Here is a 24786-nt window from a genome sequence, read left to right as displayed (position 1 = left end):
AGTGAAAACAATGCACTGAGCAAAGCTTTTTACCAAATGACAGTACGATAGACCGCGCGTTCACCCTGCACACCCTACTTGACAAACAAACTAAACAAAACGCAAAGTTTTCTCATGCGTTGTTGATTTCGAGAGAGAGAATATATATGGGCCAGAGGTCAGTGGGGGGGTGAGAGAGTAACTCTATAATAATAAAATGTTATTGGTCAAATTGTATTTTGCAGATGTTATCGCGGGTGAAACGAAATTATTATGTTCCGTTCTCCAACAGTGCAGTAATACCTAACAACACAAAACCCCAAAGGAAAAATAAAGGAATTAAGAAATATGTAAATATTCGAAAGAGCAATGTCGGAGTCCGGAAATTAAAATATACAGTATATGTATATGATGGACAGTATATATAATATGACTCATCCACTGGTACACGCACGCACAAACGTGGTATAAAAACACACCATTACTATTAGAATGGAAAACACTGGAAGTGACTGAAGTGAATCAATGATTTCCCTATCAAAATCACAAGCTACACCAGTGCATAGAGATCAAGTCTATAATCTGTGGCCTGGTAAAAAGAAAAAAGAAAGATTCTGTCTTTCATTGATTGGGATGGATTTACCCCAAACCCAAATAGCTGTGTAGGTCTTCATTATCAGATCAATAATGGAGTAAGATTGGAGAGAGGGAGCAGGTTGCAAGATAAATATAATGGATCCTACCTTTTTAGAGCCTATGTTTGATTTTTTTATCTCTATTTTTTTTTGTTGCTTTTATCTGTTCCCTTTTCCCATGATCTCTTGAACCATGGAAGTATCTAACCATGCAGAAATGTCTGATGAAATCATTTGATATCCAGCACCAACAAATTACCTACACGTAAAAGAAAGAAGCTAAACTGAAGGAATTCATATAAATTTGAACTCTGGTGAACTCCGCAGCATGTAGGAGAGACAACAGCACCACCTATTGGAAAGTCTAGGACACAGAGATATACACGAATCTGCCGATGTGACTTCAACATGTAAACGACAATTGTTTTAACTCTTTTGTAACAACACAATTGTCAAACACATTTAACAATTGTTGCCTTGTTCATAATAGTGGTTTTTGTTTTGTTATTTATTACATATCGGTATTGTCGAATATAGATATCTGAAAAGAAGGTAGTCATGTAACAGCAGCATCACACGAGCAGTGTGTGCATGTAAAGGTCGACCAGCCAGGAAGTTGAGGTAGCTAGCCTAGCTATGTTATCCATTTTGCCATCATAATGGGATATTATAAGATAACGTGCATGTTGTATGAAAGCATGACTAATTTAAAGAGCTCAGTCAATGCTCATAAAAACGTCTGCATCTAAATCAGGTAGCTTGTAGGCTTAGCCAGATAGCTAGCTACTCAAGCTGGTTATAAGAGTGGTGCAGTTTAGCTTGAGTCGCCTACTAGTCACAGTTTCTAAACCTGTATTGTCTTTGTGGTAGTGCTGTGTTGCTGATGATTGTGGTATGGTTTGACAGGGTCAGGACAATTACAAAGCTACATCCTGTGGTGTTATTAGACTGAATGGGCTGGTATGCCTTTGGAACACAGCTTGCTTACATTCTAAATTTTCTGGTTTCCCCTAGTTACCACGGCCACAAAGTCCAAATTGGCTCCATCTTAAAAAATGCATTCAAAATGTGGTTAGGTTTAACACTCACATTTCAAGAAGATAAATTGTAGAAATAGACAGAGTTTATGACTTTGTGGCTGTGGTGACTAGTGACAACCCTTTATTCTCAACCCCTCAAGGTTTTCTGTGGGAAGTATGCTGTGTCTGGAGAGAAGGATGCTGGGACTTGTAGGCTTCATAGGGGGTGACCTCCATGCTACGTTTGGGAGACTCCTGAGATGCCCGGTGAGGTCTTCAGCAGTCCAAAAGACTTCTGGCTCCACACACCACCCCCAGAGGGTGTGGCTCTCCTCACAGGTACCACTCTGTGGCCACCATACCCCTAAACATAGGACAGGCCTGTATGGGCCTTTTACACTGGGGAGTTCCCGTGGCCTTCTCTCCCTCCCCCTTTTCACCCAGAGGGTCACCCTCTCCCAGGGACCCAACACCTCCACAGCCAAGATCAGGTTGCGAACGCGTCTGGTAGTCACCCTGCTGTTCGGCGGGGGTCTGCTTGGCACCTGGTGGTACGTGCGAAACGAGAAGCGGCAAAATCATAGAATGCAGCGTATAGAGCAGTTGAAAAAGGTGGCCCTGGGCCAGGGAGACTTCAGCCTCCTCGACCACAGGGGGCACCGCAGGACCAAGAGAGACTTCCTGGGTAGCTGGGTGCTCCTCTACTTTGGGTTCACCCACTGCCCTGACATCTGCCCCGAAGAGCTGGATAAGGTATCTGCTGTGGTCAGCTCCCTGGACAAGGACCGGTCTCTCCCCGCGGTCCAACCGCTGTTTGTGACGGTCGACCCGGAACGAGACAACGTGGCGGCCCTGGAGAGGTACGTGAAGGACTTCCACCCCCGGCTGATCGGCCTGACGGGTACCCCAGAGGAGGTGAAGGTGGCGGGGAAGGACTACAGGGTGTATGCCAGCCCTGGACCGAAGGATGAGGACGGGGACTATATAGTGGACCACACCATCCTCATCTACCTGGTCAACCCCGATGGACTGTTCCTGGACTATTACAACAGGATGAAGGACGACGTGCAGATTGCTGAGAGCGTCAGGAACCATATGAAGAGCTACGTCAAACTCTGAGTGAATGACGGTAACCACACCAACAAGACTGTATCAAAGACCCATGGTATGTCACACTTAAACTGAACCCAGTCCAGATAATCTCCATCAGAAATTAGGCCCTGTGTTAAATTATTCCCAGACCCGACTGAACCACAACAATATGGACACTTCATCGAGGCTATACTGATTCTGTGTGTGCAATAAGTTGTTTTTGTCCAACAATAATGATATGGATATGAAATTGTCTTTATACTAGTCTTTAGTCAAGGGCACGACAATCACTAGTGTACAGTCACAGGTGTTGCAATATTGAAAGTGGCTTCACATGATCTTAGTAAAATCCACATGCTCATGTTTTATTTTATACACATTTTTGGCCATAGTAAAAAACATTTTTCCTTACAAACCAATGAAACATAATTTCCCAATTTAGGTTATTCTCTTAAAATGAAAGTAGAAAAATGATCAAGTTTTTCTTAAAAAGTCCTCTCATTTTATATAGAAAATGTACAAGTTCTACACTACTTGGACAAACATGCAAATAAAAAGCTACATATACAATTGTCATGGATACAAAGCCAAAAATTGTGAAAAGGGTGATCTTTTTTAGATGTGTGTCAGTCAACACACCACAACATACCCCAAGTGTGACATCTGGTAAATATAGTGTAAATGCAGGTGAATGGAAGAAAAAAAAGGGGTGGAAAATAGCTTATTTCTCTGACATAACCAGAGGAATACACAGACACAAAAGATCAAAACCATAGAGAGGAGATTGAAATTAAATAAGAGCAAGTACATGAGCGAGTTAATGGGTGCAGCCAGGTCCTGTTGATATAGCAGGTTAGTACTAGTGGTCCGGTAGGCACAAGTGGCGCCACACACACAGGAGTGTGTACCACATTTCAGAGTAATGGGTCTCTAGTCCCCACTGAGTCTGTAGGAGGCAAGAGCTCACACACCCACTGGATCAGGTTGAGGAGATTTTTGGGTCGGAGGTTGATGCGGGGGCTTTCTTGAATCGTTGGTTGGCCCGGTGTTTGCTGAGCAGAGTGAGTCCCATGGTGTCGATGCTTTCCTCGAGACCCTCACTCCTGTCCACCTCCACTGTGTAATCGTTGGCCTGAAGAGGAGAGATAATGATAATAACCTGATGGCACAGTGTCCTGATGGTTGAGTAATGGAGTTACTGTAGACAAATATACCTTGAACTAGGAGCTATTAAATTAATTTGTCATACAATAAAATCAAGCATCTCTAAATATCAAGTGTTCAGTGTCAAGACTGAACTCCAGACAGTGGCTCATTACACTTGATTAGATTGTGATGTATTAAAATCACACACACACACCAGTTGAAGGGAAGCCAGCATGTACTTGCAGGCCTCGAAGTTGTCCATGCCGTGGACTACAGAGGCGAAGGTCCTCCTCTGGCCCACACTGCACAACGCGGCTACGATCCTGTCCCCATAGTCATGGATGTCAAAGGTAGCACGCTCCTCCTGCATAGACATGGGGTCAGGAGTGTCTGGAAGTTTAGCCAACAGATCACATGACGCCAAACTAGAAATCAACAGGCTGAACAAGGATATATTTTTATTAGAATAAATACTTGATCTACAGCAAAAAGGTCTGGAAAGTATGTTATTGAGTCTTACCTGATAGGTGAGCTCCGGTCGTATTTTGTCCTCCCATTCCTTCACTCTTTTCGACAGCGCTGTCTCCTGGGCATAACCCTGGGAGTTCACCAAGAACTGCTCCTGAAATATGAAGGAAGTGGGGTGGGGTGGGACATCAGTGACTAGCTACACAGAACCCTGTAGTATTTATTGCTGGAACATGACCCAGAAAAACTGGCTATTGAGACCGGCCTGTGTATACGTACCACACTCTTCTTCACCAGGTCTTCGTAACTCAGCCCGTCCATGTCTGCCCCTGGCAGCAACAGAAAAGTTGTAAACATACTATCTTTGCCTAGGATTGCCTACAGTGTCTTAAAACTTTGAGTGGTCAACAATGTGTTTTATTTATTTTTTATCTGTGTTTTGTATTGTCAAGTAACACATCATTGTGGAGTGACACTAATACATTAGTCTAACTCTACAGTCACACAGTGGAGACCTGACAGCCAGGACGGTGTCTACCAGGTATGAAAGCCTGTCCATTCAGGAAGTCAGCCGGGGCTTCATCAGTCAAAGGGTCATGTTCGTTGTCAGAGAGGTCATCGTGCAGGCCTAGGGGGTCGTGGTGTCTGAGGCCCTCTAACTCCTCCTCCCTCTCGTCCAGCTGCAAGTACGTCCTTTTCAGCTCCTCGTCAGACACAAACACACCCTGTAAGGGCACAAGGCTGTATGTTCAGTACATACTCATACACTCAACAGTAAAAACAGCAACAAATGCTCTTTGCAGCATGACCTATAGAAGTACAAACACATACCGTGTTTCTAAGAATCCTTTTCCGGGTCTTCAGCTTGTCTTTCATTTTACTCATATAGATGTAGTTCAAGTCTGTAACAGAAACACCATTTGCTGTAAGCGCCAAATAGTAGAGGGTCCAAAAGAAAACTAAATGATGCGATAGAGGAGGTGAGATCCACCCTTACCCGTATACGTAGGTCCATTCTTTAGCCTGGGTTCAGGGGGGTCATCTGCAACAAGAGACGGCATTTGTCAGGTATATTCCATCCTATTCACAGTCTTCAGACACACCAACACGCGTTTACGCACAACTTACAGGTGCCAGTGTACCAGGTCCAGAAGTCTTGCAGCGCAGCGGGGCCTTTCCTTTTCCGCTTCCCAGAATCATCAAGACCCGGAGGAACCTTATAACATTTTCCTATGGCGAAAGAACACACATTTAACACAAACAGGCCCCCTCGCAGAAAACATACTGCGATACCCTCTCAGTGAGTAAGAGTCAGTTGGACTGCATGTCATCGATAGGAAAATGTTTCCTCACCTGTTTTCAGAGGCTTGTCCTCGCCGACTGTATCATAAAGGTCATGTAATCTCCACATGTTTGCCTGCATCACAACAATCCTCACATCACAAAGACAAAAAAAAAAACAACGTGCATACTAGAAAGGTTATTTTCCGTCTCTAAATGTGTCGGTGGTTGTGACGGATAACCGTACCATCTGAGCCCTCTCCTCCTCCACCCTCTGTTTCTTCTGCTCCTCCTCAGAGAGCTGCTGGACTCCTTCCCTCTCCCTCAACACCCTCCTTTCACTGGGGGCCTGGGAGAGAACAAGTTAGAACACACCAATAAACACCACATGGTAATACAAATCATACACAATTCAACACAAGGTCCCATAAAAAGGGCTACGATAAATGGGTTACTAGCTGTAATGGAACTAGGTGTGTGTGACACCAACGGTTCCTCTGTACGTATGCATGCATGCACGCACAGTGCCTTTGGAAAGTATTCAGACCCCTCGACTTATTCCACATTTTGTTGCGTTTCAGCCTGAATTCAAAATCTATTAAATTCCCCATAATGACAAAGTGAAAACATGCTTCCTTTTTTCAAATGTATTTAAAAGATCAAATTTACATACGTATTCACACTCTTGAGTTAATACATGTTAGAATCACCTTTGGCAGCAATTATAAATGTACTTCTTTCTGGGTAAGTATCTAAGAACTTTGCACACCTGGATTGTACAATATTTGCCAATAATTATTTTCAAAATTCTTCGAGCTCTGTCAAATTGGTTGTTGATCATTGCTAAACAGCCATTTTCAACTCTAGCCTCAGATCTTCAAGCAGATTTAAGTAAAACATGTAATTCACCCACTTAGGAAGATTCCGTGTCTTTTTGATAAGCAACTCGTGTAGATTTGGCCTTGTGTTTTAGATTCACCTTTCAGCAGGACAATTCATATCCCAATTTTTTGTCGAAAGCAGACAACCAGGTTATCCATTTATTTTTTATCCTCAAAAACACCCCAGTCCTTAACAATTACAAGCATACCCATAACATGATGCTGATGCTATTGATGCTGATGCTATTGTGAAAAAAATGGAGAGTAATGTTTGGGGCAAATCTAATACAACACATAACACTTTGTATTCAGGACAAAAAGTGAATTGCTTTGCCACATTCTTTTCAGTATTACTTTAGTGCCTTATTGCAAACAGGATGCATGATTTGGAATATTTATCCCCTATAGGCTTCCTTCTTTTCACTCTGTCAATTAGGTTAGTATTGTGGAGTAACTACAATGTTGTTGATCCATCCTCAGTGTTCTCCTATCACAGCCATTAAACTCTAAACTACTTTAAAGTCCCCATTAGCCTCATGGTGAAATCCCTGAGCGGTTTCCTTCCTCTCCAGCAACTGAGATAGGAAGATCACCTGTTTCTTTGTAGTGACTGGGTGTATTGATACCCCATCCAAAGTGTAATTAATAACTTCACCATGCCCAAAGGGATATTCAATGTCTGCTTTTTAACCCATCTACCAATGGGTGCCCTTCTTTGCAAGGCAGTGGAAAACCTCCCTGGTCTTTGTAGTTGAATCTTCCTTCTTTTCACAGTCTTTCTGCGTTTGAAATTCACTGCTCGACTGAGGGACCTTGTAGTTAATTGCGGGGTACAAAGATGAGGTAGTCAATCCAAAATCACGTTAAAAACAAACTCACAGACTGAGTCCATGCAACTTATTATGTGACTTGACAAGCAGATTTCTACTCCTGATCTTATTTAGGCTTAACCATAACAATGGGGTTGAAAACTTATTGACTCAAGACATTTTAGTTTTTCATTATTTATACATTTGTTAACATTTCAAAAAAAACATTCTTCCACTTTGACATTATGGGGTATTGTGCGTTTTAAATTCAGGCTGTGACAACAAAATGTGGAAAAAGTCAATGGGTGTGAATACTTTCTGAAGACAATGTATATCTATCTATATAAACTCAGCAAAAAAATACATGTCCCTTTTCCAGGACACTGTCTTTCAAAAAAAAAATCTAAATAACTTCATAGATCTTCATTGTAAAGGGTTTAACCGCTGTTTCCCATGCGTGTTCAATGAATCAAAACAATTAATTAACATGCACCTGTGGAACGGTCATTAAGATTTACAGCTTACAGACGGTAGTCAATTAAGGTCACAGTTATGAAAACTTAGGACACTGAAGAGGCCTTTCTTCTTACTCTGAAAAACACCAAAATAAAGATGCCCAGGGTCCCTGCTCATTAGTGTGAATGTGCCTTAGGCATGCTGCAAGGAGGCACGAGGACTGCAGATGTGGCCAGGGCAATAAATTGCAATGTCCGTACTGTGAGAAGCCTAAGACAGCGCTACAGAGAGACAGGACGGACAGCTGATCGTCCTCGCAGTGGCAGACCACGTGTAATAACACCTGCACAGGATCGGTACATCCGAACATCACACCTGCGGGACAGGTACAGGATGGCAACAACAACTGTCCGAGTTACACCAGGAATGCACAATCCCTCCATCAGTGCTCAGACTGTCCGCAATAGGCAGTGAGAGGCTGGACTGAGGACTTGTAGGCCTGTTGTAAGGCAGATCCTCACCAGACATCACCGGCAACAACGTCGCCTATGGGCACAAACCCACTGTCACTGGACCAGACAGGACTGGCAAAAAGCGCTCTTCAACTGATGATTCGCGGTTTTGTCTCACCAGGGGTGATGGTCGGATTCGCGTTTATCGTTGAAGGAATGAACGTCACATCGCGGCCTGTACTCTGGAGCGGGATCGATTTGGAGGTGGCGGGTCCGTCATGGTCTGGGGCGGTGTGTCACAGCATCATAGGACTGAGCTTGTCATCATTGCAGGAAATCTCAACGCTGTGCGTTACAGGGAAGACATCCTCCTCCCTCATGTGGTACCCTTCCTGCAGGTTCATCCTGACATGACCCTCCAGTATGCCAATGCCACCAGCCATACTGCATGTTCTGTGCGTCAATTCCTGCAAGACAGGAATGTCAGTGTTCTGCCATGGCCAGCGAAGAGCCCGGATCTCAATCCCATTGAGCACGTCTGGGACCTGTTGGATCGGAGGGTGAGGGCTAGGGCCATTCCCCCCAGAAATATCCAGGAACTTGCAGGTGCCTTGGTGGAAGAGTGGGGTAACAGCTCACAGTAAGAACTGGCAAATCTGGTGCAGTCCATGAGGAGGAGATGCACTGCAGTACTAAATGCAGCTGGTGGCGACACCAGATACTGTTACTTTTGATTTTGACCCCCACCCGTTTGTTCAGGGACACATTATTCAATTTCTGTTAGTCACATGTCTGTGGAACTTGTTCAGTTTATGTCTCAGTTGTTGTATCTTATGTTCATACAAATATTTACAGATGTTAAGTTTACTGAAAATAAACGCAGTTGACAGTAAGAGGACGTTTCTTTTTTTGCTGAGTTTACATGCGCATGAGTATGTGCGTGTGTGTAAGAGAAGAGATTTCTACATTCCTACCTGGTGTCTGTCAATATGTTCCTCAGGTCCATGGTCCATCTCGTTGTCCTCCAGGGGCAGAAAGTTGTCCGCACCGGCATCACCACCATCGTCCCCGGTAACGCCCGCCACGACATCCCCTGCTGCAAACTCTGCGTCATCTGGACACACAACAACAATAAGGATGTCAGCACCCGGCCTTAGCTTAGAAATACACATAAAAGAACCGTATATTCCATTGGAGCTGGTCCTGGCAACATGGTATGGGATTTTTTTAAATGCATTTTATTTAACCTTTATGTAGTGCTCTGTTGGAGGCAAAACACATCAAACGCTCCCAACCCGCTCACAGAGAAATCAAATCTTTGTGGCTCAAATCAAATTTTATTGGTCACATACACATGTTTAGCAGATGTTATTGCGGGTGTAGCGAAATGCTTGTGCTTCAAGCTCCGACAGTGTAGTAATATCTAACAGTTTCACAATATATTACCAAAATACACATAAATCTAAGTAAGGAATGGATTAAGAAAATACACAAACGCACTGTTCAAAAGTTTGGGGTCACTTAGAAATGTCCTTGTTTATGAAAGAAATGCATTTTTTTTTTTGTAAATGACTATTGTTGCTGGGAACGGCAGATTTTTTATGGAATATCAACATAGGCGTACGGAGGCCCATTATCAGCAACCATCACTCCTGTGTTCCAATGGCACATTGTGTTAGCTAATCCAAGTTGATCATTTTAAAAGGCTAATTGATCATTAGAAAACCCCTTTGCAATTATGTTAGCACAGCTGAAATCCTGATTAAAGATGCAATGAAACTGGCCTTCTTTAGACAAGTTGAGTATCTGGAGCATCAGCATTTGTGGGTTCGATTACAGGGTCAAATTAAATAGTACCCGCAGCTTCATTAAATAGTAACCACAAAACAGCAGTCTCAACGTCAACAGTGAAGAGGCGACTGCAGGATGCTGGCCTTCTAGGCAGAGTTGCACAGAAAAAGCCATATGTCAGACTGGCAAATAAAATAAAAAGATTAAGATGGGTAAAAAAAAAAAACAGACAGAGGAACTCTGGGTCCAGGACCCAGTTACACAGGGCGGTGTTCAGACCCAGGGCCTCGAGCTTGATGGTGAGCTTGGAGGGTACTATGGTGTTGAATGCTGAGATAAAGTCAAGCCAAAACGCTTGTGTACAGTGTATAGAGCAAGACACAGTAATGTACAACTGTCAATATACAGTATCGATCTCTAAATGCCTCTCTACCTTGGTGCCCGAACAGGGTGACGGGGACCAGGGGTGCATCAGACAGGGCATCCCTGAGGAAGTGGGACTGAGAGGAGGCCAGGAAGAGGCGGATGATACCCAGGGAGTCCGGAATGAACGTGTTCATCTTAAAGTCCTTACAGCTGCCCAGCACCTCTCCTTTCAGACTGCAGGGCACACACAAACATTGATATGACAGCCCTCTACAGAAATTTGTTCCACCAGAAAGTAAGGCATCTACATATTGCAAGGCTGACAATGTTCCATAGTTATTCTACAGAAGAGTTCATCATGTTGAGGGCGGTTTAGGCCGTGGACTTGGCACCCACCTGACGAGAAGCAGCTTCTGTTTCTCAAATGCCTCGGGAGGAATCAGAGACTCGGGGGGAAGAGGGGCCACGTCCACATTCTAAGGAACACACAGGACAATCATTTACACAGAATCATGGATACACACACACACACAAATCAGTTAGTCTGATTAGAATGTACAATATATTGATTGGTGTTTCAGAGGGGCATTTATAAAGGGTTAAATGTTTCCAGAGGTGGACACTCACCGTGTTGGCCTCATTCTTCATCTCTGACTGCAGGGAGACATCTGTTGTATCCTGGTCTAAGGAGTCAAACTGGGGGAACAACAAACATCAGTAAAATCAGGTGATAACAGTGTTGGGCCGGAACTAAAGCCTGCTACAAACCCCCTATGGCTCTCTTTGGTCAATGTCTCCTAGCCCAACTGTCACCCCCCCCCCCCACCCAGCTTCACACTCTTACCCTGTCGTCATCATTAGCATTGTTGGATGAGGCCCCATCTGTTCCATCCTCTCCAGAAGTCAATGCTTGTTTATCTTTCCTGAAAATGACAGGTACAAATCCCTTAAACTCAATGGGAAAGGAGGTGAAGAAGCAGAGCACCATGAAGACTGGCGGTTTGAGTGGAGCTGTGTGTGTTCACAGGGAGCGAGGCAGGGACAGTGCCTTGCTGAAGTATTCATACCCCTTGACTTATTCCACTGTGTTGTGCTACAGCCGGGAATTCAAAATGTATTAAATTGTCCCATCCCCCCCACCCATCTACACACAATGACAAAGTGAAAACATGTTTTTAGACACTTTTGAAAATGTATAGAAAATTAAATACAGAAATACTAATTTATGTAAATATTCACACCCCGGAGTCAATACATGTTAGAATCACCTTTGTCAGTGATTACAGCTGTGAGTCTTTCTGGGTAAGTATCTAAGAGCTTTGCACACCTGGATTGTACAATATTTTCACATTATACTTTTTTTAACAGTCATTTTCAGGTCTTGCCATAAATTTTCAAGCCAATTTAAGTCTACTATAGGCCAACGCTTTATATTCAGGACATAAAGTTCATTTATTTGACATTTTTTTGCAGTTATACTTTAGTGCCTTATTGCAAACAGGATATTCCATGTTTTGGAATATTTAGATTTTGTACAGGCTTCCTTCTTTTCACTGTCTTTCTGTGTTTGAAAGTCACTGCTCGACTGAGGGACCTTACAGATAATTGTATGTGTGTGGTACAGAGATGAGGTAGTCATTTAAAAAAACTCATGTTATGCACATTTTTACTCAGTAACTTAGGCTTGCCATAACAAATGGGTTGAATACTTATCGACTCAAGACATTTCAGCTTTTCTTTTCTTATTCATTTGTAAAAATTCCTAAAAACACAATTGCACTTTGACATTATGGAGTATTGTGTGTGTAGGCCAGTGACACAAAATCTCAATTGAATCCATTTGAAATTCAGGCTGTAAAACAACAAAATGTGGAAAAAGTCAAGGGGTGTGAATACTTTCTGAAGGTACTGCACTTACTTCTTGTTTCTGTCATTGATGTAGTCCAGAGTTTGGTACACCAGGTTGTACAAATGCTCCACCTGAATCAAACAATAACAAAATAATACATTTTAGTAAAGTGTTTCCCCTACATTCATTTAGCAGCGGTGGGCTGCTAAATCATTGCCACCACCAAAAAAAACATGATAAAAGTATGATATGATTTTGTTTTGAAAATATTTTGAGGCATTGAAATTTTCAGTGTAAACTTAAAACACTTAAGCTAGATATAAAGTGTGTAGAAATGATAATGGACCTATATATTTTTTAAATAAGATTATTGAGAACTAACAATCACCAAAATAAAAACTAGACAGTCATGGCATGGATTTTGTTATAATGTTTGAGTCACTCAGATAGCATAAGAACATTTCCAGCCATGGAAACTTTTGTAGAATTGTAGGAAATTAGCTTTAAAATGGCAATTTCTCTCAGCCCCATGGGAAAATGTGTAGAAGAATTTAAGGAAATTAGCTTTAAACTGAATGTAATCTCTCTCAGCCAGTGAGCCCCTTGACAAAATGCAGGAAACTCGTTTTAAAACTAAAATTCCCTCCGCCCCGTTTCGAGGGCCTCTAAATAATGTTGGTCAGAGACATTACACACACAACTTTGCTGAAACAAATCCTAAGGGAAACTCTAATAATAATACATTTGATCTCTAACACGCATTTCAAAAACTCAAGCTGCTAACAATATCATAGTTATACCACAGTTGTGATCAAATTAATTGTGGTGGATCACAGTTACTTTTGGACAACAAGTCAGGAATATTATATGAAACCAGCCTAATGTTATTTTCTACCAAACAACGTCTCACCTTCTTGCTGTAAATGCAGGCTGAGCCTTGGATGAGCAGCGCTGCCTCTGCAAAGTTCAGAGTGGTTTTGCCCCCATCGAACGAGATGCACATCTCATCCAACTGCCAGAACATAGAGACAATATGAGAGTGGTAAGTGTATACAAACTTGTGAGAGGACAAGCTTTCTTAACAGTCTACTCCAGCCTTGGTCTGTGTGATTTTCAACCCTGTTGGTGACTCCATTGATTAATACAAGGCTGTGTGTGTTGACACACAACAATGTTTTTAATACAGTACTTTAAGTCTATTTTGTTGACATGATTTTCCCCATAATGCATGTCACGGGCTCATTCCCACCTCCTCTAGATAATCTGCCAACTCCGAGGCCACATCAATGTCCCAGTTTTTCGTGAGCTCCCGGATAGGCTGCAACAAATGGGCGAATCGAGTCTCCACTGTGTCCATGACCATGGCTCCCCTTAAAATGAGATGAAATCATGTCAGATTTGAATTGGTGTGATTTTTAGAAAAGATAACACTTTATTCAGTAGCTATCTACAAAATAGATTCGTTGACATTTAGCTATCTAGCTAGCGAACGTTTAAGTTCACAGAAAAGTATATTTGGTTAATATAGTCGCTAACGTACTGACCAACTAGTAGTACTGACGTATTGTTACACCATTCCTGTAACGTTAGCTAGCTAGCCAGCTACCAAAAATTTTTTATACAGACCTTCGTGAAATGCTATTACACTCACCAAATGATTTCCAATCACCGTAGGCGTTGATTCACAAAATACGAAGGTGAGCCAAATATTTAATATGTGATGATAAACTTTGGAGCACTTTCAAAAGAACCGCGCGTCCACCATTTTATTATTTTATGTTATATTCGCGCGAGATGTTCTTATTCGCCGACTGTTTCCGCTCTGACGTCAACAGAGCCAGGGCTTATGCGCTTTGCTGCCATCTACTGGCGGGTGTACCACTAAAAAACAACCTGTACCCATCTCACCCACCGAAAGATGGAGCACTTGGAATTTATATTTACAAGGCATCCTTGAATAAGTGTGATGATGTTCGATGCTTGTGGCCAGGTTAGGCTGCATTTACACAGACAGCTCCAATCGGATATTATTCCTAATCAGATCAAGTCTTGTCAATAATTTGAACATGTTTATATCAGAATTTGGCTGCCTGTGTAAACGCAGCCTTAGTTATCATTTAGAAATCAAATGAGCATATGTGTGTCATATTAACCACTTCTGATGTTTTATCGAAATACCAAAACATCAACCAATATCAGCAATGCAACATTTCGTTTTATGCTAAACTTTTCCAGTTGCTGAACACATGTTCTACTTTTATTGCATATAGGCCTAATTCGCACAATGTTATTTGACTTTGCCTCTAGTTTACATTCCCTGTAAGCCATATATCAAACGCATTTAATGTGGTTTAGTTTTTAACCAGTGGTGGGGAAACTATTCTGAAAATATAGTTTACCAAGCTACCAATTAGGCCTACTTCACACTACAAGAAGTTACCTAAAGTCACTACATTCAAACTACTTCATGAAAAATGATGTTTTCTAAACATGCAATGTCATAGACTACAAATTACAAGAACAGATAATTCAGTCAGCTGTTCACCTATGTTTGCCTATTGCAAAACATGTTTCAAGTGAGAATTTGGCAGGTTTGATGCCAAAAAAGTATGACAATTCTTGCTTCTTCACTCATATTTTATTTTTGCAAAAAAAAGTATTGTGTAGTTCCATAAGTTAGCTACACCGCAACACGGCAAACAAGGTAGGCAAATTAACTACTGAAAAAAATACTACGATTTGAATTTAGTTCAATAGCACCAAGCGACTGCAAAATGTAGTGAAATTACTCGTTGAACTAGTCTACATGTAGTTCGCTAATCGCCACTCCCCAGCACTGTTAACCCTTGCCTGGAAACCCGATGTTGAGTTGCTTTGCTACTCCCCAACACTGTTAACCCTTGCCTGGAAACCCGATGTTGAGTTGCTTTGCTACTCCCCAACACTGTTAACCCTTGCCTGGAAACCCGATGTTGAGTTGCTTTGCTACTCCCCAACACTGTTAACCCTTGCCTGGAAACCCGATGTTGAGTTGCTTTGCTACTCCCCAACACTGTTAACCCTTGCCTGGAAACCCGATGTTGAGTTGCTTTGCTACTCCCCAACACTGTTAACCCTTGCCTGGAAACCCGATGTTGAGTTGCTTTGCTACTCCCCAACACTGTTAACCCTTGCCTGGAAACCCGATGTTGAATTGCTTTGAATTCTGCGTCAGGCAGAAATTAGTGTTTGAACCCGTACTTCTGTACATAGCACAGAGAGTGGATAATACCACTCATAACCTTTTTCAACTACTTGCTATAGGCACCGCCAGCATACCCCCAGGTGATAGTGATAGTCTAGACTAGCCTATGATTCTCAAACATTGTCCAAATAACCATAATACCTTTTCCGACACACATGTGGGTGAAATTCTCCTTTCAGGCTTGACCCTTGACACTCTGTGGCTTCCCTAGGCCTATTGCATATTTGACCCTTGCATATGAAGCCAGCAGTAGACTAATTTGCCAAAGTCTATCAATGATCCAGGTCTAATTGTTAAGTAAGATCATACATTTGTCAAATAGCATGCTGTTTGTTGTGTAAATTGATTTGAGGCCCTGGACCAGCTCTTCTTTCCCGCTGCGTCCGCACCCCAACCATCTCTCTCTCTGGGGCCGTAGCCCCAGCGGACAGCGCGCCCGTTTTGACTTGGACCCTAGATATTTAATGACCATCATTAATACATTTTAGGCCTACATAACAGCACGTGTGAGTCCCCAACAAAGACTCAGTATATTCAAAGCCAAACAAATAAGGTGGTTAATTAAGAAGTGAGTTAGACTAATTCTACGGGCACAATCGCATTTAATAAAATGGGATTCGTGTGTTTATTGTATTCTATAGCAGCAGGCCGGTTAGGGTTTAGCAGCGCTCAGGGAACTAGACACTTCACGGTTTCCATGAAAATGCAGGTTTCGTCGAAAGTATTTTCTTGGAATTTTGTAAAAAAAATCGCTCTCTCTTCCATTCTCTATCACGCACACGCATATACATTATGAGCACGCAAACATACGAGATGCAGCTGGCTTGGCACTACCTTAAAAATGGTTGCGCTCTACACCACGTGACGCGATTCCTGGAAAGTTCTTGGAAATCGGTCTTTTGTGTATAGCTGTGGGTTTAATGGGGATTTGGTTAGTCAAAACACATACCGAAGGAAGGGGATTCAACGTCGCGGAAAAGACTGTCATTGGGATCTGTACCAAAAACAAGACAAGCGTGGTTTGGTGACTTTCTGCATGATATTTTAAATCTTAACATTACCAGCAGCAAGCGAGTCGTGCGGAGTCGACTTGCCTCGGTCGCGAGACGTTGTCATCGCTTGTTTTGCACCACGGGTTGGAAAAATATTCTTAGTTTGTTTTCCACCTCGCCAAAATGACAACTGATTGATTAGCCCGCCAGAAGATAAATAATACGACATGGAAAACTCTAGCTATGTAATCTGTCATCTTTCAATGTGATCGACATGGTTACACTGGCTAGCCGTTCCCTGGAAGTGTGTAGCTAACGAGCGGTTTTGTGCTTTGTTTATTTATTCATATTAGTCCCCTTTTCTTTAGGGAGAAGTGTGTATTTGAATGGTCATCGGTTGAGTCGTTTGGTGCAGGATCCACTCGCAAATAGGTGATATTTCATTCATATAACTAACTATCTGTTCATAGTATATTTACTTTGTAAACTAACTAGTCAGCATTAGATAGCTAAACTGCAATGTTCGAAATGTGTTGTGAACATAAGCGATAGTCGATGGCACGTGCTTTATTGGCTTTGGAACAGTGGTTATTTAAAAACGTTTACACGACCTCAATGTAGGCTTTAATGTAACCTACACAAAATAATCAAACATAGCTACAATAGACAAGTTGCAAACACCGAACAGGGCTGATGGTGATTTATGTTTTCAGTATCCCCCGCCCTGCATATAGTGAGTTTAAACTGCCATTGCAATTTCCGAGAAGTAGTCGATTTCGCAGATCGTGCCTTAATCTGTTGTTTAGTTATTTTTTAATGCAGACGTAAACGTTTCATAATCTTTAATCTCCACTCATCAATTGTAATACCTCGAGCATTTAAGTTATTTTTTTATTTTTTTATTGGAGATTCATCAAGCGAATTAATTAGGCTTTTCAGTGTTCACCTTGTTTCGTGCCCTCTTACTTGCCATGTTGCGCAAAGGTAACCCCATTCATATACATCAACTACCTTTAGCGCCTATTGAAGTATCTTCTGGCAGGGGAGTTAGAACCCCGACGCTCGTGCTGAACATTAAAACGCATCACTTGCGATACGATTTTGGAAAAATATTTCATATCAGCGAGAAATTAAATGACTACACGCATTTATAGTGTTAGGGTTGTCACACGGCTATATTTCCATGTTACAGGGGTACCAGTACCGAGTTGATGTGCAGGGGGTACGAGGTAATTGAGGTAGATGTGTACTTAAGGGTAGGGGTAAAATGACTAGGCAACAGTTAGCAGCAGTTTTTGTGATTTGTCGGAAGTTAGTGCAAAGGTGGTTCAATGCAGATTGTCCGGTTAACTATTTAGAAGGCTTATGGCTGGGGGGGGGGGGGGGGGGGCTCTTCGGGGTCCTGATGGTGCATCGCTACCGCTTGCGGTGCGGCAGCAGAGCGAACAGTCTATGACTCGGGTAGCTGGAGTCAAGCACATAACATATGTCACAATGTAACGTTAGCTGGTATCTAGCACGAATGCCCGTGGTTAAACTTCATTAATTTACGTGTGTTTTATTTATTAATTTACAGGACGATTCATTTATCAAATTCGAGAAGAAACCTGCAGAAGAAACTGGTTTTGCGACTGTGGTGCAACTGCCTGTCTTTTGGGGAATATTTTTGCATTTGTCGGATGTCTTTTGGGCAATTTCGGGTTGTTCCCCAATGACCTGCCACTCACCCGAATCCACCGAGACCATCGAAAATGAGAGGAGAACGGATACCGAGTCGCGAGTTGTAGACTCCGATGAGACTCGCATCGGTCAAGCCATGAAAGACCTTAAAAATACAGGTCAGTGCATGTCCTCATTTTATAGTTTTAGATTTCCTCTACACACACATTTCGACATGATTACTAAATGTTCCTATTTTCAGCGTTCTATTAGTTTTACCAGTACCCAGTACTGTTATATACATACGAGCATGACTTAGAATGTCAACGCATTTCTGAATTACAAATAAACGATATAGCCTAACTTTCTAAATATTTGTTTGCAATAAAAACTCCAAACAAGACCATATATCTCTATGGCCCTGAAAAAACGAGTGATTGTAAAGCAAACTAGTTTGAAAGTAACCTTATCTACATGCTCGTGCCCCTATCTAGCGCGATATGCATGCGGTCATGCAGTACGCACTTTCTGTACTCATTATGCATGGTTGAAAATGACAACTAAACAAAGCACACTTGGTATTTCATCGTTCAATGAATGCATTTCACCCATATTTATCCTGAACAGTAACGGGTTTGTTCTCTTGAATTTCGAAGTAATTCGTGCATGAGTTACTGTTTTTAAGTCGCAGAATGTATAAGGAAGTTTTGTTATAGGTTATTGTGAGTTTGTTGGAAGATAATTATTATTTATTTGTTTTACAATTAGACGCATTCAAATGAAAACATGTTCAGAACATGTCTATGAATTTATACAATGTGCCTTCAATCACATGTTTGGCAATGATGTACATTTTTCACAAGACCTGTGTTAATTTACAGTTCTAATGAAATGTATGTTTCACTTCAAATGCTGTTAGAGTGAATTTATGTATAGGATTGCCATTATTGGAATGCTGTGGAGAGGTGGGATCATGGAGAGCTTGTCCAATGTTGTGATCTTAAAATGGAGGTGGTCATTTTGTTAGGTAAACATTTGTGGGCTATTCAAAGATCAAGCGTCTTTAATGTATTTTAAGAGGCATGTAATTATCAGGGAAATAAAAAATGTAACTTCTTATTCATCCTCTCTAGCAACATCGCCAACATCAACATATGTAAAAATGTATATGGGAGATAAGTGTTTCTACTCACATCACCAATTATTAGTAGGCATTGCTTACTAACTGGTTGATGTAATTGGAAACAATTATCTTTATTTACTACAAAACATAGATGTGCAATTTTCACATGTTGATTTTGGGCTGGTGTTGGAGATGATGAAAATGAAGTTACATTTTTTTCCCCTTCTAATTTCCCAGAAAAGCACATTGTTTCTAAGCAAAGCTCATAACTCTCAACTTCGTGGGGAAGCTGTGCCAACTTTTACTGTTGAAAAGCGATATCTCAAGTATAAATGCAGTAAAGTACACCCACTAAAGCAGGGATCATCAACTAGATTCAGCTGCAAGCCGATGTAATTTGTTTTTCTTTTCTTGAGCGGATGGTCGGGGGCCGGAACACAATTACATATTAGTTTACTGCAAATTGACCTCAAGAAGCCCAAACAGATATTTGACTAAAACATAATAATTTCAAACCTTGCTTACATTTGTAATCGTGATCAAGTTTCATTATTATACATGGGAATAAATCACTTGCTGATTTCCCGTTTTTGATCTATTATTTATATATATGTGTGTGTGTGTGTGTGTGTGTGTGTGTGTATATATCTATATATATCTCTATATATCTCTATCTATATATATATATATATATATATATATATATATATATATATATATATAGAGATAGAGATATATATATATATCTCTATCTCTATCTATATATCTCTATCTATCTATCGCACACACTGAACCAAAAATATAAATGCAACGATTTCAAAGATTTTGCTGAGTTACAGTTAAGGAAATCAGTCAATAGAGATACATTCATTAGGCCCTAATCGATCGATTTCACATGAATGGGCAGGGGCGTAGCCATTATATTTGCATAAGTAATCAGACCCTTTATGCAGTACTTTAAAGCACCTTTGGCAGCGATTACAGCCTCAAGTCTTCTTGTATGACGCTACAAGCTTGGCACACCTGTATTTGGGGAGTTTCTCCCATTATTCTCTGCATATCCTCTCAAGCTCTGTCAAGTTGGATGGGGAGCAACGCAGCACAGCTATTTTCAGCTCTCTCCAGAGATGTTCGATCGGATTCAAATTCGGACTCCTAATGGGTCGCTCAAGGACATTCAGAGACTTGTCCCGAAGCCACTCCTGTGTTGTCATGGTTGTGTGCTTAGGGTTGTTGTCCTGTTGAAGGTGAACTGTTGCCCTAGTCTGAGGTCCTGAGCGCTCTGGAGCAGGTTTTCATCAAGGATCTCTCTGTACTTTGCGAACGTTAATCTTTTCCTCTCCTGACTAGTCTCCCAGTCCCTGCTGCTCATAAACATCCCCACAGCCTTGTGCTGCCATCACCATGCTTCACTGTAGGGATGGTGCCAGGTTTCTTCCAGATGTGATGGTTGGCATTCAGGCCAAAGAGTTCAATCTTGGTTTCATCAGACCAGAGAATCTTGTTTCTCATGGTCTGAGAGTTTTGGCAAACTCCAAGCTGGCTGTCGTGCCTTTTCCCTAGGCGTGGCTTCCGTCTGGCCACTCCACCATAAAGGCCTGATTGGTATAGTGCTGCAGAGATGATTGTCCTTCTGGAAGGTTCTCCCATATCCACAGGAACTATAGAGCTCTGTCAATGTGACCATCAGGTTATTGGTAACCTCCCTGACCAAGGCCCTTCTCCCCCGATTGTTCAGTTTGGTTGGGCGGCCAGCTCTAGGAAGAGTCTTGGTGGTTCCAAACTTCTTCAATTTAAGAATGATTGAAGCCACTGTTCTTGGGAACCTTCAATGCTGCAGGTATATTTTGGTACCCTTTCCCAGATCTGTGCCTCAACACAATCCTGTTTCGGAGCTCTACGGACAATTCCTTTGACCTCATGGCTTGGTTTTTGCTCTGACATGCACTGTGAACTGGGGACCTTTTATATAGACAGGTGGTGCCTTTCCAAATCATGTCCAATCAAGGATGATCAATGGGATCAGGATGCATCTGAGCTCAATTTTGAGTCTTGTAGCCAAGGGTCTAAATACTTATGTAAATAAGGCTGTAACTTAGCAGAATGTGGGAAAGGGGACAGGGTCTGAATACTTTCCGAATGCAGTGTGAGAGGGAGATATATATATATATATATATATATATATATACAGTGCCTTGCGAAAGTATTCGGCCCCCTTGAACTTTGCGACCTTTTGCCACATTTCAGGCTTCAAACATAAAGATATAAAACTGTATTTTTTTGTGAAGAATCAACAACAAGTGGGACACAATGAACTCATGAAGTGGAACGACATTTATTGGATATTTCAAACTTTTTTAACAAATCAAAAACTGAAAAATTGGGCGTGCAAAATTATTCAGCCCCCTTAAGTTAATACTTTGTAGCGCCACCTTTTGCTGTGATTACAGCTGTAAGTCGCTTGGGGTATGTCTCTATCAGTTTTGCACATCGAGAGACTGACATTTTTTCCCATTCCTCCTTGCAAAACAGCTCGAGCTCAGTGAGGTTGGATGGAGAGCATTTGTGAACAGCAGTTTTCAGTTCTTTCCACAGATTCTTGATTGGATTCAGGTCTGGACTTTGACTTGGCCATTCTAACACCTGGATATGTTTATTTTTGAACCATTGCATTGTAGATTTTGCTTTATGTTTTGGATCATTGACTTGTTGGAAGACAAATCTCCGTCCCAGTCTCAGGTCTTTTGCAGACTCCATCAGGTTCTTCCAGAATGGTCCTGTATTTGGCTCCATCCATCTTCCCATCAATTTTAACCGTCTTCCCTGTCCCTGCTGAAAAAAAGCAGGTGCAGGTGCATTTATACGGAGACTTGATTACACACAGGTGGATTGTATTTATCATCATTAGTCATTTAGGTCAACATTGGATCATTCAGAGATCCTCACTGAACTTCTGGAGAGAGTTTGCTGCACTGAAAGTAAAGGGGCTGAATAATTTTGCACGCCCAATTTTTCTGTTTTTGATTTGTTAAAAAAGTTTGAAATATCCAATAAATGTCGTTCCACTTCATGATTGTGTCCCACTTGTTTTTGATTCTTCACAAAAAAATACAGTTTTATATCTTTATGTTTGAAGCCTGAAATGTGGCAAAAGGTCGCAAAGTTCAAGGGGGCCGAATACTTTCGCAAGGCACTGATATATATATATATATATATATATATACACAGTGCCTTGCGAAAGTATTCGGCCCCCTTGAACTGATCCAATGTTGACCTAAATTAACTTTCCATATATATATATATATATATATATATATATATATATATATATATATATATATGGGGTGGAGGTAGACAGTCGCTGCTGCAGTGTACATTAACTGCAGAGATCCCTCTCATTCATTTCACTGAAAAAGCACTATAAAAATTGTGAGAATGTTATTAACCCACTCTCTAAGACCAAGTGCAATTTGTTTTAAAATTCCTGTGGACAGTATGAAGGGCTTTTTTTTTTTAGGGTTAAGGCTTAAATTCAGGTTTATGTTCATGTTTCATGTTCATCATTTCTGACTGTGTGCGTTTGTGCATGAGATTTTGATTTGGATTACTGTCTTTTCTCATAAAGCGATCTTGTTTTCTTTGAATAACCCAATGTTGTGTGTTCTGTCTCCTTGTGCTAATGCGTGAGTGTGTTTCTCTCTCCTAACAGGCTGGTACTGGGGCAGCCTGACCGCCAACGAAGCCAAAGAGATTCTCCAGGATGCATCAGAGGGCACCTTCCTGGTGCGAGACAGCTCCCAGAGGGACTACCTGTTCACCATCTCTGCCATGACCTCCGCCGGCCCAACTAACTTGCGCATCGAGTACAAGGAGGGGAAGTTTAAACTAGACTCGGTGGTGCTGATCAAGCCCAAGCTCAAGCAGTTTGACAGTGTGGTGCACCTGGTGGAACACTACGTGCAGCTGTCCAGGACTACCAGTAAAGGTGCGTCGTCAGGGGCGTCGCAGTCCCTGGCCCCACCCAACGGCACGGTTCAGCTGCTACTGACTAAGCCTGTGTACACTGCCACGCCCTCTCTACAGCACCTGTCCCGGATCGCCATCAACAACGCCACCAGGCAGGTGCAGGAGCTGCCTTTACCCAACAGGCTAAAGAACTACCTGACGGACTACAGCTACAATGTATAGTAGGACTGCAAATCCCAGATGTGGTTTGGGATAGAGAGCAGTGCACCTGCCATGCAGTGGCAGTCAGACTATCACCCAGTCCGAAGTCAGTCTTTAGCCCCAACCACTAGACACGGCTTGACGGCCCCCGTACTTCTGGAAGGATTGCTGTTGAGCAATATGCTTATAGAGCCAAGTCAGTCATCTAATCCTCAGGAAGCTAGGTGGAATTTCTCCCATATTACTACACCCTTCCAGTTCCTTTAGTGCTACAGTTGTTCATCAAAAAGGGCTTAGGAGTTGGAGCTAAGGGTTGATTTCAGACCTGGGTCATGTACATAATCTCTGAAACGGGTGCAAATGTTTTCAAGCCGAAGTGGTATACCCTGCCTGCAGACCAGCTCAGGTAAACAGGGTTTCGGAACCTTCTGAACGAGACCCAGGAGGGATGGCAGTTGGCACTCTTTTTTTTTTTTTTTGCTTCTCATTTCAAGCTCTTTGTTGCTTTACATACTCTGCCTCATGTCTGAGAAATGAGCATCTGACACGGTGTCCACTTTTTGTTCTGATTTATGTTTGAGTTTGTTCATATTCTATATTTTCTTTTTTTTGTACTGTAATCATAAGAAGGGGCAGTGCTGGGGTGTCGTGAACTACATGTAGTGCAACTAGTCATTTAACTACCTTTTTCAGTAGCTTGGAGGTAGTTGAACTAAATTCAAATATTGGTAGTGTTTTCAGTTAATTACTTTTTTTGCTGTGTAGCGAACTACAACATTACTTTTTTTTTTTTTTTTTTAATTGTCAAGTTTGCAACTTATTTTTCAACCTCACTTACTTAATTATCACTTGAAAGTAGAGGTCGACTTTAATTAGGGCCGATTTCAAGTTTTCATAACAATCGGAAATCGGTGTTTTTGGGTGCCGATTTAATTATTTTTTTATTTTTTTACTATTTAAAAAATAATAATTTTAATACCTTTTTATTTAACTAGGCAATTCAGTTAAGAACACATTCTTATTTTCAATGATGACCTAGGAACGGTGGGTTAACTGCCTCGTTCAGGGGCAGAACGACAGATTTTCACCTTGTCAGCTCGGGGGATCCAATCTTGCAACCTTACAGTTAACTAGTCCAACGCAATAACGACCTGCCTCTCTCGTTGCACTCCACAAGGAGACTGCCTGTTACGCGAATGCAGTAAACCAAGGTAATTTGCTAGCTAGCATTAAACTTATCTTATAAAAAACAATCAATCATAATCACTAGTTAACTGCACATGGTTGATATTACTACTGGATATTATCTAGCGTGTCCTGCGTTGCATATAATCTGACTGAGCATACAAGTATCTGACTGAGCGGTGGTAGGCAGAA

At 41.7% G+C, this 24786-nt stretch overlaps 3 protein-coding genes across 10 annotated transcripts; 2 read left to right on the top strand and 1 right to left on the bottom strand.

Annotated features, from left to right (window-relative positions):
• Positions 1-1173: 1173 nt before the first annotated feature.
• LOC110500155 (protein SCO2 homolog, mitochondrial) lies at positions 1174-3299 on the top strand. Its single transcript, XM_021577349.2, has 2 exons — positions 1174-1235; positions 1795-3299. The coding sequence occupies exon 2, from the start codon at positions 1811-1813 to the stop codon at positions 2750-2752; it is 942 nt and encodes a 313-aa protein (XP_021433024.2). The 5' UTR covers positions 1174-1235; positions 1795-1810; the 3' UTR covers positions 2753-3299.
• ncaph2 (non-SMC condensin II complex, subunit H2) lies at positions 3070-14033 on the bottom strand. Of its 2 annotated transcripts, none has more exons than XM_021577346.2 (19): positions 13876-14033; positions 13474-13594; positions 13135-13236; positions 12294-12355; positions 11220-11298; positions 11003-11071; positions 10772-10851; positions 10443-10609; positions 9193-9332; positions 5868-5969; positions 5693-5756; positions 5468-5569; positions 5337-5381; positions 5171-5241; positions 4878-5064; positions 4619-4668; positions 4392-4493; positions 4086-4235; positions 3070-3857 (listed from the first exon to the last, which is right to left on the bottom strand). In XM_021577346.2, exons 2-19 carry the CDS (start codon positions 13585-13587, stop codon positions 3705-3707), a joined length of 1839 nt encoding a protein of 612 aa, XP_021433021.2. In that variant the 5' UTR covers positions 13588-13594; positions 13876-14033; the 3' UTR covers positions 3070-3704. The 2 variants fall into 2 exon arrangements, with proteins under 2 accessions (XP_021433021.2, XP_021433022.2); XM_021577347.2 differs by having other exon boundaries at positions 4619-4662.
• Positions 14034-16299: 2266 nt separating this feature from the next.
• socs2 (suppressor of cytokine signaling 2) lies at positions 16300-24404 on the top strand. Of its 7 annotated transcripts, none has more exons than XM_036957482.1 (4): positions 16300-16492; positions 16829-16892; positions 18037-18298; positions 22952-24404. In XM_036957482.1, the coding sequence occupies exons 3-4, from the start codon at positions 18172-18174 to the stop codon at positions 23428-23430; spliced, it is 606 nt and encodes a 201-aa protein (XP_036813377.1). In that variant the 5' UTR covers positions 16300-16492; positions 16829-16892; positions 18037-18171; the 3' UTR covers positions 23431-24404. The 7 variants fall into 7 exon arrangements, with proteins under 7 accessions (XP_036813377.1, XP_036813376.1, XP_036813375.1 ...); XM_036957481.1 differs by having other exon boundaries at positions 16814-16892; XM_036957480.1 differs by having other exon boundaries at positions 16300-16603.
• The last annotated feature ends 382 nt before the right edge of the window (positions 24405-24786 follow it).

Source organism: Oncorhynchus mykiss, chromosome 21 (genome assembly GCF_013265735.2).
Source record: "Oncorhynchus mykiss isolate Arlee chromosome 21, USDA_OmykA_1.1, whole genome shotgun sequence".
Taxonomy (NCBI): domain Eukaryota; kingdom Metazoa; phylum Chordata; class Actinopteri; order Salmoniformes; family Salmonidae; genus Oncorhynchus; species Oncorhynchus mykiss.
The sequence above is the reverse complement of the archived record's forward strand: the minus strand, read 5'-3'. Positions and strand labels throughout refer to the sequence as shown.

Coding starts and splice junctions, on each gene's coding strand:
- LOC110500155 (XM_021577349.2), top strand. CDS start 1,811: ATGCTGTGTCTGGAGAGAAGGATGCTGGGACTTGTAGGCTTCATAGGG.
- ncaph2 (XM_021577346.2), bottom strand. CDS start 13,587: ATGGTCATGGACACAGTGGAGACTCGATTCGCCCATTTGTTGCAGCCT. Junction 11,299..12,293: donor ATCAATGACAGAAACAAGAA/GTAAGTGCAGTA, acceptor TGTCATTTTCAG/GAAAGATAAACAAGCATTGA. Junction 10,610..10,771: donor CAGAAGCTGCTTCTCGTCAG/GTGGGTGCCAAG, acceptor TGTGCCCTGCAG/TCTGAAAGGAGAGGTGCTGG.
- socs2 (XM_036957478.1), top strand. CDS start 16,389: ATGGGGATTTGGTTAGTCAAAACACATACCGAAGGAAGGGGATTCAAC. Junction 16,488..18,036: donor CCAAAAACAAGACAAGCGTG/GTTTGGTGACTT, acceptor ATTAATTTACAG/GACGATTCATTTATCAAATT. Junction 18,299..22,951: donor GAAAGACCTTAAAAATACAG/GTCAGTGCATGT, acceptor CTCTCCTAACAG/GCTGGTACTGGGGCAGCCTG.